Raw genomic sequence first — 18,109 nt, forward strand, 5'->3', positions numbered from 1 at the left:
TCAGTAACCTTTCATCTTCAGAGTATGACGTTGGAAAGCAGTGCTGCTCTTTAGGCAACCTGGGAAGTGCTTCTTCCCAGGCAGTCAAGGTGCATGTCAAGGTAACTGAACTTTACAAACAGCTGGACCCTCTATTCCCATTGCATTTAAAATTTGCAATTTACAGTTATTTGTAATTGGTCTTTGATGTGTCCTAAAGTTTTGATTAGATTCAGTCATCAGAAAGATTTTGTATACCCTGGACTTACAAGTGTAACCTTTTTCCCTCATAATTCTAAAACAGCAAATGCGGCAAAAAAGTAAGCAGCAAGCCAAAATAGAAGCCACACAGAAGCTTGAACAAGTGAAGAATGAGCAGCAGCAACAGCAGCAGCAACAGCAGCAGCAGCAGTTTGGTTCACAACAGCTTCTGAACCAGTCAGGCTCAGACACACCTAGCAGTGGGATCCAGAGCCCCTTAACGCCACAGACCAGCAATGGAAGTATGTCTCCTGCACAACAGACATTCCATAAGGACCTATTTACAAAGCAGCAGCTACCTGCTATGCCTACGTCAGCATCCTCAGATGATGTGTTCCTAAAACCACAAGCTCCACCCCCTACTCCAACCCGAGTCCCAGTACACGATTCACTGTCCCAGTCTCAGACTCCTCAGACATCATCACAACAGATGTTTTCTCCAGGTTCCACAAACACAAGACCTCCTTCACCAATGGATCCATATGCTAAAATGGTGGGAACACCTAGACCAGCACCCATTAACCAAAACTTTGTTAGAAGAAATACCGTCGCGCCGTTAGATACCTGTGCACCACAGCCATCCATATCTAGGGCCATTCAGGTCACCGAACCATCAGGAAGCAGACCTTCACCAGTCAGGGATTCATGTTCTTCGTCTCCAGGTAGCAGTGATCCCTATGCAAAGCCACCAGACACACCTAGGCCTGTCATGGCATCAGAGCAGTTCTCCAAACCCTTGGGGGTCCCGAGATCGCCCATGGTTATGGAACAGTCAGGGAAGGTTCCTTTAGCAGCTGGAAGCAGTGATCCATTCACTAAGCCAGCTCCTAGAACCGATACATTTCAGAGGCAGAGAGTGACTTCTGCTGATGCGTATGCACGGCCACCATTGACTCCTACTCCTACTCCAGTTGATGGTAGCTCTGGACCTTTTAAAACTCCTATGCCCCCACCTCAGTCCCCACAAGATCCTTATGCATCGATGCCAACTACACCAAGGCGTGTTGCTGTTGATCCGTACGAAAGGCCTGCTTTGACACCAAGGCCAGTGGATAACTTTTCCCATAATCAGCCTAATGATCCATACAGCCAGCCTCCCTTTACTCCCCATCCTGCAATAAAGGAGACTTTTGCCCATCCACCCCGGGTAGTGCGACAACAGAGTGATTCTTTTCCTCAGTCTGGACCCGTTTCAAGGCCAGCTTCTCAGGACCCCTACTCCCAGCCTCCAGGAACTCCTCGGCCCACCACAGTTGATCCATACATGCAGCAACCACCAACACCAAGACCTGCTCAGCCAGCGGATCTATTTGCTCACTCCCCAGCAAATCAGAGACATTCTGATCCGTACGCCCAACCTCCTGGAACACCAAGGCCGGTTCTCAGTGATCCTTATTCTCAGCAACCAGCAACTCCAAGGCCAGGGATTCCAGAGGGTTTTAACAGACCTGCAATGACAAGACCAGGCCTAATACCAAATAGAGATCCTTTCCTGCAGGCACCACGGAACAGGTTGCAGGGCACTTTTGTTAGGCCATCAGATCCATGTTCTCAAACTCCCAGACCTGCAGGACCTGCAATAACGGATTCATTTAGCCACAGTCCAGCAGCTCCAGCACATGACCCATATGATCAACCACCGATGACTCCAAGACCTCAGCCAGAATCTTTTGGAACTGGTCAACTGGCCCATGATGCTGCGGAACAGCCACGGCCTGGATCTGAGGGCAGCTTCAATGCATCTGGAAATTCTCCGATGAGTTCTCAAGGACAACAGTTTCCCAAAGTTTCGCAAGTTCCTGGCCCAGCACCCACTACAGGAGTAACAGATACACAGAATACCATGAATATGTCTCAAGCAGATACTGAGAAGTTAAGACAGGTGAGAATAATGTTTAATACTCTTGGTATTAAAATCGCATGAGTAGAAGCATTTCCCCCACTCTTGTTTATAGTTGAAGTTTCTTGACTTAAACACAGCTATATAACGTAGAATTATCTGCATTCACTTAGTATGTTGATTTGGTCCTCCTGGATAGAACCACCATATATAGAATATAAAAACATCAGTAATTTTTAAGGACTTTGGACAAGATCCAAAAAGGAAGCAAAGGCCATCTTTGAAGCTGCTGAAGATGTAGATGATTGGTCTCTAATAGCTCTTCTCTCTACAACGTGATTTAAAAAAAACACCTTGAAAGGACAATTAATTCTGTCCTGTAATAGGCAAGATGTAGAACGGATTGTCAGTGACTTGTTCACTGACTGAAAAAGGGACTACAGGCAAAGATCTCAGACTAGACATCTAACTTCTCGGTTGGCTGACACGTTGAGGTGAATCCTACCATTGGTCACAGCTCTGCTTGAGGCACATTCATTCCAGGTTTTTGTCAGTGAATGTCTGCCAAACAGCTCTTGCTGACATAAAATTACATTCAACTTGTGGAAAACTGCTCAGTCTTTTGTTTGGAAGGAGCTATAGGAAGTGAATTTAGCAGAAAAATTGATAGTATTTGTCATACAGAGTCAGAGTAACTTCTGCAGCTTTGGTGTAAATCTCTTGCTGAATTTTCTTCAGTGGACCTGTAGTCACCTTTCTCCTTCAGCATGCGCTTTTTCATGTGGTAAAAGAGCCTACGTTATTGGAATAGAAAAAGGAAGATAAAATTGCTTATACATTAATTGGTAAGATGGGTTCACACTATACATTTTAACAAGAGGTCTGGAGGTTAAATTGCATTGCCAGCAGCTTGCACCATTTGATCCCTCTGCTAATTTCTGAGGTGATTATGGTAGTTCAGAATATTTGTCTGTAGCGATGAAGATTTTCTTTCCTCGAAAAAGCTTAACCTGGTGGAGCTTGACACTTCAAAATATGTCAATTGCAGTATTAAACAAAATGATTTTTTTTTCTTTTTTTTTTTAAACAGCGCCAGAAATTACGTGAAATTATTCTACAGCAACAGCAGCAGAAGAAGAATGCGGTTCGTCAGGAAAAAGCCTTGCAGGATGCAGCAGCTCCTACCCATGCAACTCCTCTTCAACACTGGCAGCAAGACAACTTAAATCAAATTTTTAACCGCCCTCCTCCTCCATATCCTGGGAATATTAGGTCCTCTGTTGTCCCTCCAGGTGGGCCAAGGTTCCCTGTATATCCAAAAGACCAACGTGGACCATTTCCTGGTGATGGGCAGTTCAATAGACCCCAGTTTCCAGGCGATATGGATGCCATGGGGATGAGACCTCATGGTCTTAGGTAAGCTCTTCGACCACTTAAAGCCAGGATATTACAGGCATAGTTCTACATTTACAGAAATTGTTAGATAAACGGTGTTTTTTTGATGGTAAATCGTCTGTGTTGTCTACAGTAGCTGGTAATCTTCCTGAAGTCAGTAAGTACAGTTTTCCTTTAAGTGCCCATAACATCAGAATATGTATTTTACACTAACACTGGTTTACACGGTCTTTTATAGAGAATTAATCAGAAATAAAAGTTGAGAAACCGCAATACTTGTGAAAGTTATGTGACCTGAAAGATCTTGTCGCCCGTGGTTTTGAGGCATTTCTTTTTTTTTGAAGGAAAGTGAAGGGTCTAAGCTCAGCTTTGATGTCTTAAGAATGAATAAATGTAATATTCTTGTTTTCATTTATAGTGAATATGTAAGCAAATGTCAACTTATGTCTGTGCCATTTTTACAGTGAATGCTATAATGTAAAATGAATACCGATGTTGACATACATCGTCATCTCAGGAATTGTTATTTTCAATATTTTGGATTTATTTCAGTAATTTCTAAATCTACACACTATTATTTTTTACACTGAATTGCATTAACATGTAGTTTACAAACCAAGAGGGTTCTTACTGTCAGAGTTTTCTATCCATCGTTATTATTGGAATTGAAAATAAGTTGTTTATTAAACATAATTAAAGCAATTTTTTTTTGTCATAAAGCTCATTTAAATGTAAGCATAATTAATCAAAATATTTATTTAAATACCTTAATGAATGCATCATGTAAAGCATTTTAGTGAATAGTATTTATTCAAATATGCCAGACTAGGCCATCCTGAGAAGAAAGATAATTTACTCTTTCATACTTTATTTTAGATACGGGTTTCCAGGAGGTGGTCATGGACCGCCATCAGGTCAAGAACGTTTCCTCAGTCCTCAGCAGCCAATGCAACGCCCTGGAGTTCCACCACAGTTGAGAAGATCTCTGTCTATTGATATGCCTCGGCCAGTGAACAATCCGCAAATAAATAATACATCTGGGATCTCTCAACATTTTCCTCCACAGGGAATTCCAGTTCAGCAGCACAACATATTGGGTCAGGCGTTTATTGAGTTGCGTCACAGAGCTCCTGATGGGAGACCGAGGCTGCCTTTTAATCCTTCTGCTGCAAACATTATGGACGCAGCAGCACAACATCAACGACATGCAGGGTTTATACCCAGGCAGGAGTTTCCGGGCCCAAGACAGGCAGAACCGATGAGACATAATTCTCAAGGTATACCTAACCAGTTGCAGATGTCTACAAGTTTGGAGCATATGTCACAATCCCAGCAGGATCAAATCAATCCTGACAACCCACCTCCACTTGTAATACGTTCTCTAAGTCATCCACCCATTGCTGATGCATTCCCAGGACCATCTTTGTCTACACCTGCACCAAGCAACGAGTCCGCAAATTTACAGCTTCCCAACCAGCCAAGTGATGGTCTAGAAGAAAAGCTTGATCCTGATGATCCTGCTGTAAAAGATTTGGATGTGAAAGACCTTGACGGGGTTGAAGTCAAGGATTTAGATGATGAGGATCTGGAAAATTTGAATCTAGACACAGAGGATGGGAAAGGAGATGAACTGGACACTTTAGATAATTTGGAAACCAATGATCCTCACCTTGATGATCTTTTGAGATCTGGGGAATTTGATATAATTGCATACACAGACCCAGACCTTGATGTGGGGGATAAGAAAGGAATGTTTAATGAAGAGCTAGATCTTAGTGTCCCCATTGATGACAAACTAGATATCCAGGGCAAGACAGAAGAACCAAAACAGAAAGAACAAGATGATAAAACTGTTTCCCCTTCTGAGACTCAGTCTCCACAGAAGAAGTCTGCTACAGAAAATGAAATTAAAACAGAAGTACTTTCCCCGAACACTCAGGAGGAAAAGAAGAATGAAAATGAAAAAAGTGATGGAAATGCTGAATCCACAAGTACTCAACAGGCTGCTGAAGTGGAGTTAAAGGATGGAGAAAAGGCTTCTGCGCAGCCTCCTAACCCAGAATGCCCTGACAGAACTACTCCTGTTCCTAGTCAAGAAACAACTGTGCCTAGTCCAGATGCTCAGGGATCTACTCCACTGCCTGTTCAAGGGGCAGTGAGTTCCTGCAGTATTTCTGGGTCCACACCAGTCCTCTCAAGTTTGCTAGCTAATGAAAGCTCAGATAATGCTGAAGCAAGGACTCTGGGATCTCCATCTCAGTCTTTGCCAACACCACAAATGAACCATGCACCAGGTATTCCACAAACACTAATGACACCTGGTGGACAGATCTTGGAAAACACTTTAAATTCAAATTTGACCATGGTTCCACGAATAAACCATAATTTTTCTCAAGGGTCACCAAATCCAGGATTTATTCAGGGTCAATCATCTAATCATAGTTTTGGGACAGGACAGACATCTAATCAAACTGTGGCTGTAACAAACCGTCCTGGTCCTAGTGGCATATCTGGTCCCCAACAAATAATGCTCCCTCAACCCTTAGCTCAACAACAGAATCGAGAGAGACCACTTCTGCTAGAGGAACAGCCACTTCTTCTGCAAGACCTTTTGGATCAGGAAAGACAAGAGCAGCAGCAGCAGCGACAGATGCAAGCCATGATTCGCCAGCGTTCGGAGCCATTTTTCCCCAATATTGGTATGTGGGTTCTCTATTTGCCTGTGTTCTGGTTAGTTTTTTTAAAAATACAGCAATAAATAGTTAAATAGTCCGTAAAACTGAAAGAAGCAGGTAGATATGTGGAGCTTGAAGGTGGCATAACAAAAACCAGCCTGCCTAGTAGGTACAATGGGAGTATGGAAATTGAGCACGTAGGTGGAATTCTGAACTCCGTGGCAAGGCTCCTGTTGACAACACCAGGATGAAGTTAACTCTGCATTACTGCTATTTTTTCTGACATCAGCTCTGTCGTTATACGCTCTTTATACTTTAGGTTCTCATACATGATACGGAGTAAATGCACCTTTTGAAAACAAAATTCAATGATCGAGTGCAATAGCTGACCTTTTGATATTTGATTTATCGATTTTCTGTTTGTGGTTGTGTTATTACATTTTTTTGCAGCGTTTAGTGTGTCTCAGGGGGTCAGTGAAAGCTGTATTACTAACTCACAATCTAGGCAAGGCCCAGAAACATCACGAATAATTTTGCGCGTACTAAAAGCGTTTAAGATAAACAGTCACTTCCTGTCTAATGTAACATAGCAGTCTAATGTACGTAGAATCGTATTCAGATTGAGACCATCGCTATCATTTAGTTATTGTTAATGAAATATGAAATTTCAAGAAGTGTGCAAGGCCGTTTGTTTGAAAGACAAATTTCACCTACCCTGAGTCACAATTCCATATATGTAGGGTGGCTGGAACGTGCTGTAGCCACCCCGGGTGGCCAAGACGACCTCCAGAGGTGCCTTCCAACCTCAGCCGTTCTGTACTCCCATTTATCCTGCTCTCTGTGAGGCATCAAATAGGAGAGACGCAAAAAGACAGAGTTCACCACACTTACGGTCTTTCCAGATGCTGTGTGGGGGCATGTGCCTTCCTGCCTGTAGTGCTGCTGGTAATTACAGAGCGACTAAACCATCTTCTTAGTATGGTAGTGGTAGTGTGTCCGTTTTGCCAGCTGCACTCACAGAAACAACTCTTCTTCCTGATCCTTAAACCTGTAAATAGAATTTATTCATCTGTTGGGTCATAGGCCAGATTTGGTCTAGAGCCCTTCTCAGACTGACCTGCTTTTCTTTGTATGTTGTGGCTGAAAACCAGGACAGTCGCTGCTGCAGTAGCTTTCTTTCGAGGATACATGGAACTACATATTAACATGAATTTCAAAGTGGAGAGGACAAGTAATATGAAATAGTAATGCAATTATGTTGTTGTACTGATGATTTATACATGAACTAGATCTAAAGAAGTCAGTTCCAGTTAATAACTTGTAATGTTCAGCTATGTAATTCACTTTTCCTGTTTTTCTTTTGTAGACTTTGATGCAATTACTGATCCCATAATGAAAGCGAAAATGGTAGCTCTTAAGGGGATCAATAAAGTCATGGCGCAGAGTAACATGGGGATGCCACCAATGGTTATGAACAGGTAGGCAACGCTTGATACTGTTCTTTAGGGCTACAAAATGTAAAAGGAAATGACAGACCATGGGGAAACTCTGCACAGGAAATGAAAAAATTGATAAGTGGGAAAATATCTTTTTGTTATGTAGTTCATAGTCCATGCCAATGCGAGATTATCTCTTAAGAATAAAACCAGCGTGGCGGTAGAAACTATAAAAAGTATTAAAATGCACAAGTCCTGTGTTCCAGTCATAATGTTGTTAGTCAACATGGCTCCTCTGTTGATGCTTTTCTTGTTTTCCCACTTGCTAATTATGTAATGATACATCTCCCACGCACTGTGTTTGAAAACGGTGGATGTCTGTGTAACAGTTAAACTTCGTGTTGCAGTATATCATTTAATGCTAAGTATAATTAAGATTTAGCCCAAGTAATGGAAGTTTCATCCTCTCTTTAAACCTGTTCTGAGGATGAAAGGAGCTATGAATTGTACAGACTTCACCATGACTACCTTTACCCTAGGTGGGGAGTCTATGATCCAGAAGGATCTTCACCTTTTCTGTTTACGTGGCCCTTAAAACAGTGTGTTTTCTCCTTCCTGACACATACTTCAGTGTTACATGATAATATGTTACCAGAGGTGTATGTTTACCCAGCTCTAGTTGGCTGTACTGGTGACCATGATATCTGAATCCATTATATCCTCTTTTTTTGGTATCATAATATATTAAAATACAAACACAGATTTTCTTTTTTGTGCGGCTTCACTGTTTTAGCACAGTAAATCATGTTTACTTCATCTCTCTGAAAAGTGTAAAGTGCAATAGTTTCAACCAAGGGCGTAGTGTTGTAACATCAAATGAGAATTAATATTCTCCAGACGTTGAAAAAGCTTGGCACAGAGGTTCAAGCAAATGTCTGTAAAATATTTGGACGTTTTATGTAAGTTTGGTGTAATACAAAAGGTTATCTCTCCTCTAAAATACCCACCAGTTCTAAAAGTTACAGTTTCACTTTCTGTTTATATATCAATAGGTTTCCATTTATGGGTCAGCCAGTGCCAGGGGCTCAGACCAGCGAAGGCCAAAATCATATGCAGCAGGCAATTACACAGGTAATTCAACTTGGTACGGGGTTTAAACAAAGGTGGTTAATAATGATAACTAGGTTTAGGTTTTTTAACTGAATCGTGATTTAATATCCTTGTCTGTATGTTTTACTAAAATTTCTAGGACGGAAGTTTGACACCTCAGATTTCTAGACCTAATCCTCCCAATTTTGGCCCTGGTTTTGTCAGTAAGTACAGGTTTAATACTTTATTGTATGTTGATGTTCTGTTTTATTTAAAGTAAAATGTCCATAAATGGATCCCATCTCTCAAAAATCCATCCTTTTAAAATAGAGTCATTTCATCATTATGGTACCAACTAATAAAGGGGTGCATAGTAAATGCTATTAATATTTCTTCTAGAAGCTATCCTCAAAGAAACATTATAAGGAAAGAGGAAAACAGGACAAACATCAGCATAATTATCGTTATGTGGCTTTATGTGAGAATAGTTATTAACTGACAGACTTCTATGTCAAAAACCTGGTCTTTGATTGTGTTGTAATATTCTGAGCTCAGTGAGAGTAACAGTCGATATTGATGGGGTTTTTTTATATCCAAAGCAAAAAGTTTTGTGCAGCATCATTGTCATTTTAACAAATAACAGTAAAAGCTTTCCAGGCATTAGTTGAGCAAGACTGGCTGGGAACCACAATTGTCGAAAGCCGAAATACATAGTACAAGTATTTTGCACTCCTTGTTTCTGGTTGCCCTAGATCAATTGTAAATCCTAGTCTCTACGATGAGAAAGATTTATTAACAGAAATTAAAACTTAAGCATATGTTGGGAGAGGAAAACCACATGTAAAAAAGTGTTTTTATCACTGCAAGAACATTATTTGATATTTATGAATAAGAAACAGAAGTAAACACCTTCACCGTTTCTAGAAACTGGAGTAGCAGAACTGAGTAGGCAGTATTATCTGTATTAGTTTCTGATGAGCTTTGACATGGCACTCAGCCGCGGCCTCGCTGCAGTTGGGGGGATGGTGGTGGTTCTGAGCACTTGCGAAAGTCTGTTTCTCATTTCAGTAGTAGTTATTCTTACCTGGAACTTGTTAATATTTCAGTACTTTTAGTTGCGCTTTCACGTTGCTCCCATCTGCAGTTTCTGTCCGTCACTTCCACCCAGTTGTCCCTTCGGGTTATGCAATTAGTTTCACAGTATTTGTCGCTGAAAGAATGGGCACCCCTCGAGACTGTGGCCAGCTCGTGAATTGATTCAGCTGAGCGGTTAGAGTCGGTGGCTGTCGCTACCGCAGTGACTGTTAAAGTAGAAGGTGGTGGGGACAGGAGCACAAGGAGGACGTGGGTATACTGCAGTCCTACTGTCGTGCGGATATCTTTCTTTCCGTACAAAGAAGATCCATGCCGTATTCCTGATTACTCAGCTCATTTCCACAGTGCCATCAGGAGACAAATTATACCATCACCAAATCTTGCTTGCCTTCTGGGCTTAGTGCAGATCGAATGTTACCAGACACGATGTTTTCCCTCAAGAACATCTGAGAGCAGTGGACTGCTCGTAGCAGATGATCATTTCTCATTTGTATAAAGAGTAATGTCTCAGTTACAGTCTAAATGAGAGTGCATTTGTTTGTGGGGAGGAAAACGTGCTGGTGCTGAAGGCCCTGTGCGGAGGGCTGGCAGAAGGTTACTGCTACAAAGACAATGTCTTTCTGTCATTTCATAAATATTTGAAGGATGTTTATAATTTTAATTTTTCTCTTAGAGTTAGTAGTAAAAATAGATGTTGTATGTATTAAACTCTTCTGCAAACACCAGAGTTAATGAGGCCATGTTTCCTGTAAATTTGTGTCCTTCCTCCCTGATCACTTCCCCTCCACCTGAGGGCTTCCAGGGATGTTCCATGTCCCCTTTTCTGTGGCAGAGTGGGCTACCACCAGGTTCTGTAGCTGCTTTCAAAGCTACGTTTGCTCACTGGCTAGCACGTGCACATTTACTGGCTAGACAGCGGGCTAGTGTCTCTTGAAATTAAGGGACTATGTTAAAACTGCTTGCTCTCAATAAATGCAGTAATTTGGATCTATCTCCTTTAGCCAGATCACTCCAAGAGCTTAATATCTCTAGAGATATCAAATCCTGTCAAATTTGGCTGAACTTGACCAATGGTTTCTTAAAACAAGGGGGAACCTGATTATTAAACTTTGTCTCTAAAAGGTAGGATGAGAGCTTACCGCCAGGATGAGATCATATCATACTTCATTTCCCTTCTCTCCAGATGATTCACAAAGAAAGCAGTATGAGGAATGGCTGCAAGAAACACAACAACTTCTTCAAATGCAACAGAAGTACCTTGAGGAGCAAATTGGAGCACACAGAAAATCAAAAAAGGCACTCTCAGCAAAACAGCGTACAGCCAAGAAAGCTGGCCGTGAGTTCCCGGAAGAAGATGCGGAACAGCTTAAACATGTTACTGAGCAGCAAAGTATGGTCCAGAAACAGCTAGAACAGGTAATCATCTGGAATCCAAACTGATCACCTTAACACTAAGCTGTCATACTGATATGGCTCTTTCCTTTCGGTCTTCTAAAAGGCAAGTTGAAATCCTTAAATACAGTGGAGCTTATTTAAGAGGAGCCACCCCCTGTCATATTTTGTGTGTGTAACAGCATTACTCTGCATTGCTGGTGACACTGGAGCAGTAGGAGAGTATGCTATGGCAAATGTTATGACAAAAAGCCTGTAAACTTTAGTACTTTGGGAAGAGGGGAAATAGCTTGGCAGAATGACTTGCAACAGAGTTCCTGGCACCATGAAAAGCATAAGTGAAAGATTCAGAGGAGAGTCTTAGCATGCAGGGCCTTGTTTCAGGCTGGAATGAACCTCGTGACTCAGTCTTTTGCAGGTGTCCTGATGTATTACATGCCAGGTAAATGTTACTGTTTGAAAATCTCTTTTCATTGTATCTTTAGTGTTAGTCTGGTGTTATGATCTGTCTAGTGCCTAGACCCTGATCATCAGTTTGTGTCATCTGTTAGTGTATCATGGAATAATGTAGGTCAAAGGAATATCTGGGGATCATCTAGTCGTCTGATCAAAGCGGAACTAGCTGCACGGTTAAATCAGGTTGCTCAACGCCTTGTCAGTCAGGTTTTGTAAGTCTCCAAGGGCAGAGATTTCCCAGCCTCTCTGGGCCCCTCTTGCAATGTGTAACCGCTTTCACTGGGTTTTGTTTTTTCTTTCTTCGTATTCAGTTGGAATTTCACTTGCCACATCTTGTAACTGTGATTATAGTAAGTGAGATTAAAGTTAAACCTGTGATAGCTTTGATAAATCTATGCTTTGGCCAACAGTTCTGACTGCTGTGTTCCTCAAGACATTGTTTATAAATCATCTGGCATGATTTATCAGGATCAGCTAGACTTGCTGAACATGAAAATGCTTTAGAATTACCCTTTATTAATACAAGGGGGAAAATTGGCAGCAGGCTGCTTGGAATGAAGTCCTAGGTGATATCTGAGCCTCGAGTTCTGCTCCTGTGTTGCTTCGAGACAAAGTATGCACTGGATGGACTATTAGTTGGCTCGTCTTTTCGCTCTGTGGAAGAGGGATGGAGCAGATAAATTATGTCTACATCATTTCTTCCTTTTTTCTTTTTTTCACTTCCACAATGAATTACAAGTAGAATAAATGCAAATATAATTCACTTTAACCAATCTTTATCATACATCTGTCAGTCTAGTTTTACAGTAAATTTATGTTGAAGTAACAGCTGCTAATCATGACATTGCTGGCAGATTCATTTAGTGCCCCATAATTAAGGTTCTTTCGTATTTCATTTTTGAATTTAAGTTTCCTATACTGCTGATAAATGCCCTCCACTGCCCTGCAACCACTGATTTAGACCAGTCATTCACATCCTAAACAGCACTTTTTTACATACCTAGTAGGAACTTAAATAAAGTTTTATTAAAGTGTATTTTTAAGGAATTTTTTTGAAGCCATTCATCACTCTTGCAAATCAGATCAAGTAATTTTTCTGTAATCAAGCTTCTGTTAGTTTTTGAAAAGGGCAAATTCTATATATGTATGTATAAAGAAAAGACCTCTCAAATCGCTGTGAATTGCTGGTCCTGGACACCGGCGCAGAGCAACTGGAGCTGGCTTTGTGCAATGTGAGCTTACGTCTGACAGGGTTATTGGCTCGGGTAGAGCGCCACGCAGACACCGCCGTATTGTCTCTGCGGCCAGGGCAGTTTCTCTGCTTTGCTATGGCGCTGTGCCTGTGCTAATAAGCTCTGCCTTCTGCTCCCCTACGCTGTTAAAATCACCAGGTCGATCTGCGCAGGTCGGCTCAGCTCCAGCTGGGTGGAGTCAGTGCTGGTCCCTGGAGATCTCGACTAATTGCGGGTACAGTCGCGAGGCTGATCCGCCATGGCAGATGCTGGGTGGGCGTAGTGTTTCGGGTGCCTCGTTGTACAGGTGTGCACAGCCAGCCCAGGTTTAGTGCTGTACACCCACGGAGAAGGTCCGGAGCACGGCGCTGTGCCATGCAGATCGAGCCAGCTGGGGGCTTTCTGCAGTGGCACTGTTTATCTGGCAGTGGCATTGCCAAGCCAGAGCGCATAAATCGTCTTGGACCTGAGATGAGTGCATAATTAGCCTTTTGGGTGCATCTGTCCTGCGTTCTGGAGTGTGTCCTGTGATAGCTCTGTTATCCTGAGCTTTCTGGCTTGTCTCTTGCCCCAGATAAAGGAGGATGCTATCAAACATTTTTAATTATGTGATGGACTTTTTCTATCAGTACAAACAGCAAATGGAAGTTGTGGAAGTCATAATCTAAGGAATAGAAGCGAGAGAAAGGTTTTCCATAATGTATGTATTACGAAGCAGCGGATTACAAGTCCTTTTATCTTTTTAGAGAGCAGTGTAGTTGGGTATCTGTTGTGTTTCTGAAATGCTCTTTCTTTTCCAGTTGACACTGTCATATCCTTTCATTGGCTTCTCCTGCTTGCCTTAAAAACAAGCTGCTAGGCTTATCTTCTAGTGTCCAGGTCAAGTTTATTTTAATCCTAAAATCTGAAATTTTAAAGCAGAAGTTGCCATTTTCATCTGCTGTATGATGTTTGAGGATCTGCCTGTGAATAAATGGGAATCTACCTCGCCATTTTCCTGCAAACTTTTCAATTACATCTTTTTTGCTGATGTGTGGAGATCATCCGTCTCATGCTTTCCTTTTTTCTGTCCGTTCCCAACTGTTGTTTTCCTGTGTGTGGATGGTAAGATCTGTAGGACAAGGATCACTTCTGGTTTAGGATTTTACATTCTCTAGCACAGTGCAGTCTTGTGTATGTAATTAGAACTTCGAGGCACTGTTACTTATTCTAAAATTTGGGGATAGATAGTATTTCTTATGAAATAATGGCTATTTAGCCTTAAAAAGGGAGAGAAAATAAGATTCTGCAGAAATGCTGGTTTTGCCCGAGGTTCATTGTCTACTGAAATTATAATGGTGAGTTACATGTTTTATGCTAGTTACGTAGCCAGCACGTGTCAGAGATGAATAATGACTTCTTTAATTTTCAGATTCGAAAGCAGCAGAAAGAGCATGCAGAGCTAATCGAGGAATATCGCATCAAGCAGCAGCAGCAGTGTGGAATGGCACCCCATGCTATGATGCCAGGAGTCCAGGCTCAACCACCAATGGTTCCAGCAGGAACATCACCAGCAATGAATCAGCAAAACTTCCCCATGGTGGCACAACAGCTCCAGCATCAGCAACACGCAGTGGTAATCCCTGGGCAATCTAACCCAACCAGAATGCCCAATTTATCTGGATGGCAGTCTGCAAATGCCCCTGCAAGTCATATTTCCATCAATCCAGCAAGGATGCAACCTCCAATGACACCAATGCCAATTACTCCTGGTACACCAGCTCCTGTGCCTGGTCCAAATACAACTGCACAGTCAGGGCCACCACCAAGGGTGGAGTTTGAGGACAATAACCCTTTTAGTGAAAGTTTTCAAGAGCGGGAAAGAAAGGAGCGTTTACGAGAGCAACAGGAACGGCAACGCATTCAGCTTATGCAGGAGGTAGATCGACAGAGGGCTTTGCAGCAGAGAATGGAACTAGAGCAGCACAGTATGATAGGGCCTGAGTTAAATAACAAAACATCGTTATCTCAGATACCTTTCTTTAATTCTGATCTACCCTGTGATTTCATACAAACCCCGCGACCTCTTCAGCAGTCTCCACAGCATCAACAGCAACAGATGGGGCAAATTCTGCAACAAGGTGCTGTGACCTCACCTCCCGCCACAAATTTTGTGCAAAGCAGCGAGCGAAGGCCAGGGGGACCTGCAGCTTTTGGACCTGATGCATCTGCTGTTCCAGGTGGAGCTCCCAGTTTCCATAATGTAAAACAAACTCATGGGAATCTCCCTGGGGCTACCTTTACGCAGAACCAAGTCAGGCCTCTGCTTGTTCCTGCTGTACCTTCGTCCACGGTACTCAGTAGTGGTGCCCCATGTGGTTCGGACACTAGTGTGCCCCAGGCTGCAAACTTCCCTGGATCGAGCCAGTCTCTCATACAGCTGTATTCTGACATCATCCCAGAAGAGAAAGGAAAAAAGAAAAGGACACGAAAAAAGAAAAAGGACGATGATGCCGAGTCAATAAAAGCCCCATCAACTCCGCATTCAGATATAACTGCACCATCAACTCCAACCATCTCTGATTCTACCTCCACCCCCGCAGTTAACACCCCCAATGAACTGTCGCATCATCAAGATGAACAAGACTCAGTGGAGTTAACGGGCCCATCAACATCGAACGCGGCAGAGAGCCAGACCTCTCCAGAGCTGGAATGTAAGCTCCCCGACAGCAGTCTGCCACAGAAACAGCCGAGTGTAAATACAGAGACTGAAAAGGCTAAAGCAGACACACCTACCAGCATTCAAGAAGTGAAACTAGAAAAGGCAGAAACTGATCAGTGCTCGGGTCAAGCTGAGCCTAAACCAGAAAATACAAACAGTATTAAGGTGGAAGAAGATAAGGTCACATCGCAGCCTGCCTCTTCAGCTCAGAGTCCAGCACAACCAGCAAGCGTTCCAGCAGCGAAAGGGGAGTCAGGGAACGAATTGCTGAAACACCTGCTTAAAAATAAGAAGTCCTCATCTCTTCTAAGTCAGAAATCGGAGAACAGCAGCCGAACAGAAGAGGAGGCTTCTGGGGATAAGAAGTTAACAGAGAAGCAGAATCCAGCTGAAGGAATGGTGAGCCTGTTACTGGTGGTGGTATACAGGGGTCATCGACAATCAAAGGCTAGTTCGTGCCATTACTGTGGGCATTTGTGGAGAGGTGGGGAGATCACCTGCCTGCACAAGGGTGGAATAAACAGCATTAAGGAATTTCTACCTTCCTTCCTGCCTTTTCTCCATGTGTAAATCATCAGTGTTATAAAAAGGACAAATTTTAATATGACTTTATAGATCAGTGTATTCACAAATTATTAAAATGCAAAACAATAGTTTTTCTATAGATAATGATCTTTTAAAATGCCATTTCCTAATATTTATCAAGATTAAGGCAAGATTTTACAGTATGGCTCTTAATTGCATACTGGTATGTTTCTGTGCTGTGTGTGGTATGTCTGTGTGCCTCTTTCTTCTGTGACTCCACCTCCGTCATGGAGGGGATGACCCGTGTGCCTTTGCAGAGGCGTAGGGCCGGGCTTCACACCCCTGCAGCTGCACTCGCTGGAGCGTTCTCTGAATGAACCAAGCCCATGCTCGTTTTTCGCCTGTGAATATCATACGTGGTCTCTGATTTCAGTGGAGACTGCTCTAGGATTTTTATTATTTTGTCACAAGTGTGGAATTGCTAAATCTCCTAAAATTGCTGGGTTGCTGTGTTAAAGAATATTTCTCTAATTAATTTTACTTTCATGGAAGGGAGCATTAATTCCTTATATTAATGGCATATGATTTAATGTTCTTAAAAGCAGACTTAAAGAAAATTGCTTTCTGTGGAGGTAGGATACACTTTACACTTAGATTTGTTGATCGTTTTATTGTAATTGTTAATCTCTACTCAGTTTTGGTTTATGTCTGCCGAAACTCTAAATACATCCTTGAAACAAAATCTAAACACCTTCAAAATGAATAAAGACTGATGAAAATAAAGGTAATTGTGAGCAGCAGGTAACTTAGGTAAGTGTTAAAGAGCCACAGTTAAAAGATCTATGACGGGAACAGCGGTGAGAGTAGTTGTGGTAGAGGTTGTGTAGAGCTGTTTAATGATTGAGAAGAAATTGGGCTTTCTTTTAGCTTGCCACTATCTATTGTGTTACCAGCTCCCATTCTGATTGCTTTTACACAAATGTCATTTTATGTGAAGAATGCAAATTCGTACTGAAAGAATTGAAGTGAATGGTACCATCCAGAAGGGTTTCACAATAGTGTTTTTGTTTTTAACCTCAAAATACATTTGTGTTATATCAACTGACACGCCTTTTTTTCTGTAACCGAGTCTGCCTTTCATTATGCCCTCGTGAAAATATCTATGGTTGTATGCACATGTAACTATTTTAGGGGGTATTCAAAAGAAAATGTTCCTGGTCTGTGAGTTTTTAATGAGGTTTTCAGATGTCAGTGGTGTTAACGATAAGTCATAATTTTGTGTGTGTCAGGACAGCGCAGCAGTTACAGTTGCCAGTGAGACAGCAAAGTAAACAAACTGTAAAATACAGATTGTTACTGATGAGATTTATTATACTGTGCATTTTCTTTTGGACTATTGTGCAGTAAATTTGAATGAACCATATATTAAAATGTCAAAATTTCTGCTTCGCTTTGTTTTTTATACCAGCAAACTGCAGGAAACCAGATGCAGGGTGCATTTGGGTGTAGTAACAGCCAGCTTCAAAGAGCAGATGTAGGACCTGAAACCAAGAAACAGAGAAATAAGCGAACTCAGAGGACAGGAGAGAAAGCAGCTCCTCGGTCCAAGAAAAGAAAAAAAGAGGAAGAAGAAAAGCAAGCTGTTTACCCCAACGCTGACACGTTCATCCAGTTAAAACAGGTGGGTGTACAGATGCTGGGTAGTGCATCAAGTGGACACTTGAAAGAGTGGACTTCTCGTGATGGAAATGAAGTTGATCGTTAAGCTGAATTTTGAGTACAGGGTGCAGAAAATGAAAACTTCCACAAAACTAGGGAATTTAAAGTTTTGGGTTTGTCTCAATTTGGAAGATGTGCTCACGCGGCAGGCATTTGGTAGTTTCAAAGCTGCAGAGTTGCTGTCAGCTCCGGCAGCCCCTGTGGCTGAACTGCCAGGGAGCCGGAGCGGCGGCTCTGACGGACAGGGGACCACCTTCCTTAACAAGCAGAGGCGGCTGTGTTTGACACAGTTTTCTGATCGTGGGTAAATTCCG

At 42.2% G+C, this 18,109-nt stretch overlaps 1 protein-coding gene across 18 annotated transcripts in view; it reads left to right on the plus strand.

The window, feature by feature from the left end:
* KMT2C (lysine methyltransferase 2C) overlaps positions 1–18,109 on the plus strand; it is a 203,103-nt gene that overhangs the window by 170,091 nt on the left and 14,903 nt on the right. For all 18 annotated transcript variants that reach the window (XM_075419784.1, XM_075419792.1, XM_075419785.1 and 15 more), the window contains 9 exons: positions 284–2,122; positions 3,171–3,496; positions 4,352–6,174; positions 7,517–7,628; positions 8,639–8,717; positions 8,836–8,899; positions 10,954–11,186; positions 14,262–15,950; positions 17,545–17,757. In XM_075419784.1, the coding sequence (XP_075275899.1) occupies positions 284–2,122; positions 3,171–3,496; positions 4,352–6,174; positions 7,517–7,628; positions 8,639–8,717; positions 8,836–8,899; positions 10,954–11,186; positions 14,262–15,950; positions 17,545–17,757 (6,378 nt within the window). The remainder of the gene's footprint in view (positions 1–283; positions 2,123–3,170; positions 3,497–4,351; positions 6,175–7,516; positions 7,629–8,638; positions 8,718–8,835; positions 8,900–10,953; positions 11,187–14,261; positions 15,951–17,544; positions 17,758–18,109) is intronic.

The sequence above is a fragment of the Opisthocomus hoazin genome, chromosome 4, assembly GCF_030867145.1.
Source record: "Opisthocomus hoazin isolate bOpiHoa1 chromosome 4, bOpiHoa1.hap1, whole genome shotgun sequence".
Lineage (NCBI taxonomy): Eukaryota > Metazoa > Chordata > Aves > Opisthocomiformes > Opisthocomidae > Opisthocomus > Opisthocomus hoazin.